Source organism: Brassica oleracea, chromosome C9 (genome assembly GCF_000695525.1).
Source record: "Brassica oleracea var. oleracea cultivar TO1000 chromosome C9, BOL, whole genome shotgun sequence".
In the NCBI taxonomy this organism is placed as follows: domain Eukaryota; kingdom Viridiplantae; phylum Streptophyta; class Magnoliopsida; order Brassicales; family Brassicaceae; genus Brassica; species Brassica oleracea.
In genome coordinates this window covers 44967395-44969178 of record NC_027756.1, presented here as the reverse complement: position 1 = coordinate 44969178, position 1784 = coordinate 44967395, and the positions used below count along the sequence as shown (strand labels likewise).

The following is a 1784-nucleotide window of genomic DNA, read 5'->3' as shown; positions in this document are numbered from 1 at the left end:
AGTGGTTACAATTATTGTTGTAATATATATTCGGGGACACGATGGTGTTGCATTTTGTGGTATTAGTCTTGTTATTTTGCGGCACTAAGTAGAAGTCTTTGATACCCAACGACGATGAATATGGAAGCATCATCATTCAAACCGTATGTGATATAGCAAGTACACAATTCATGATTTTCTCCTCCAGTGTTTACCAGATTTGTCAGCTCAAAAATTATCCCCCAAACCAAAAACTTAAAAAACAAAAAAACACATCTCAATCTTCGTGACGAAACAAACATAGTTATGCAAATTAAAATCAAACATGCAAGTAAATGAATTCCAGGTTGTTCATTTTTAACTAGACAATTTGTCAATCGTTCACGAGGCCCATTATTGCATCAGAACTCCATTTCTCCTACGTCAGTTACAACTCTACAATGCCGCCCAAAGTCATATGAGCAGGGCTTAAAACATATCAAGAAAATATTGCCTTTTAACTGTAACTACATTTAAAAATTGTTAACTAAATTTTTTATATCCTTAAAAATTAAAATATTTATAAATTTTGCCACTTAAAAACTTTTATTTAGAGCATTAGCTCAGCCAAGGAGCTACTTCAGATATATAATTCTCATTTAGTTTAAGTCTTTTAGAATATCTTATTTTTAGTTTCATGTCAAGACAAAATCACATGCTATCGAATCCGAAGGGAACAACACAATACGATACAATGACATACCGTCCGAAAAAAGAGAGAAACCATTTATTTAGTATATCATTATCAGAACTACTTAAAAGGACAATGCCTCTCATCTTTAAATAGTAGATAACTCGCAATTAAGCAAACACGAAAAAAACTAACACCAAATCATAACTGTCCACTAGGACAAGCACATCATAACATCAAGAACGTACTACGTGGGGCTAGCCACGTGATTCATCTAGCTGGTTGATCATGTAAAGCGCGTTGCTCGTAACCCTCGCCACTTTCGTCATCCACTGCTTCACCTCCGTTTTAACCTTACCCTCGACCCCTTTAAACCCATCGAGACACGTGTCGTCATCCGTCAACGCCGCACTAGCCCACGTCTGCGCGTTGCTCATCTGCCACCTGAACTCGTTCGCCGAAACGCCCGAAACGTGGAGATGCTTTAAAACGCCTAGCGTGCGGCGCAGCTCGTCCACCGAGTCTCCAATCATCTCCACGCAGTCCACAACCGCCGCTTTCACCCGTTTCTTCCCCACGGTTTCTCTCACAGCCGCGAGTTTCTTAGCAGCTGCTCGAGCGTGGGAGAGGCTTATCTTGACGGCGGCTTGAGCTAGCTCGCGACGGTTTGTGATGGTTGGACCGGAGTAGGTAGAGAGTGTACGGACGCATAGCGATGGATAGCTCGCGTGCACGCATGAGGAATGCACAATATCTTCCGCAGCACTATTAGGTGCATATCCGGTGGTGGCGGCTACAATGACGGCAGCGACAATGGCGGCGAGAAAGAGCTTCTGTGGAGGAGCCATTTTTTGAACTTTGAACTGGAGTGTGTGTGAGAGAGAGTGACTAAGTTAGGGCTATCTCTGTAAATGAAAAAGAGAGCGGTGACTGGTTGGTAAGAATTTAAAGTGGTAGGTCGTTCGACGTTATAGCTTATTTATGGTTTTATTACATAAATACCCTCAGATATTTCATTTTTGTTGCGTGTGTACGTGCAAGATAAGGGCAGGATGGTGAATGCAGTACTTATTGATTATGGGGAAAATCTGTAAAATTTAATGCACCACAAATTACAGTAGCGAGTATAGTGACA

At 41.3% G+C, this 1784-nt stretch overlaps 1 protein-coding gene across 1 annotated transcript; it reads right to left on the bottom strand.

The window, feature by feature from the left end:
- Window positions 1-708: 708 nt before the first annotated feature.
- Window positions 709-1582, bottom strand: LOC106313763 (21 kDa protein-like). The gene has a single exon (XM_013751666.1). The coding sequence runs from the start codon at window positions 1495-1497 to the stop codon at window positions 907-909; it is 591 nt and encodes a 196-aa protein (XP_013607120.1). The 5' UTR covers window positions 1498-1582; the 3' UTR covers window positions 709-906.
- Window positions 1583-1784: the final 202 nt, after the last annotated feature.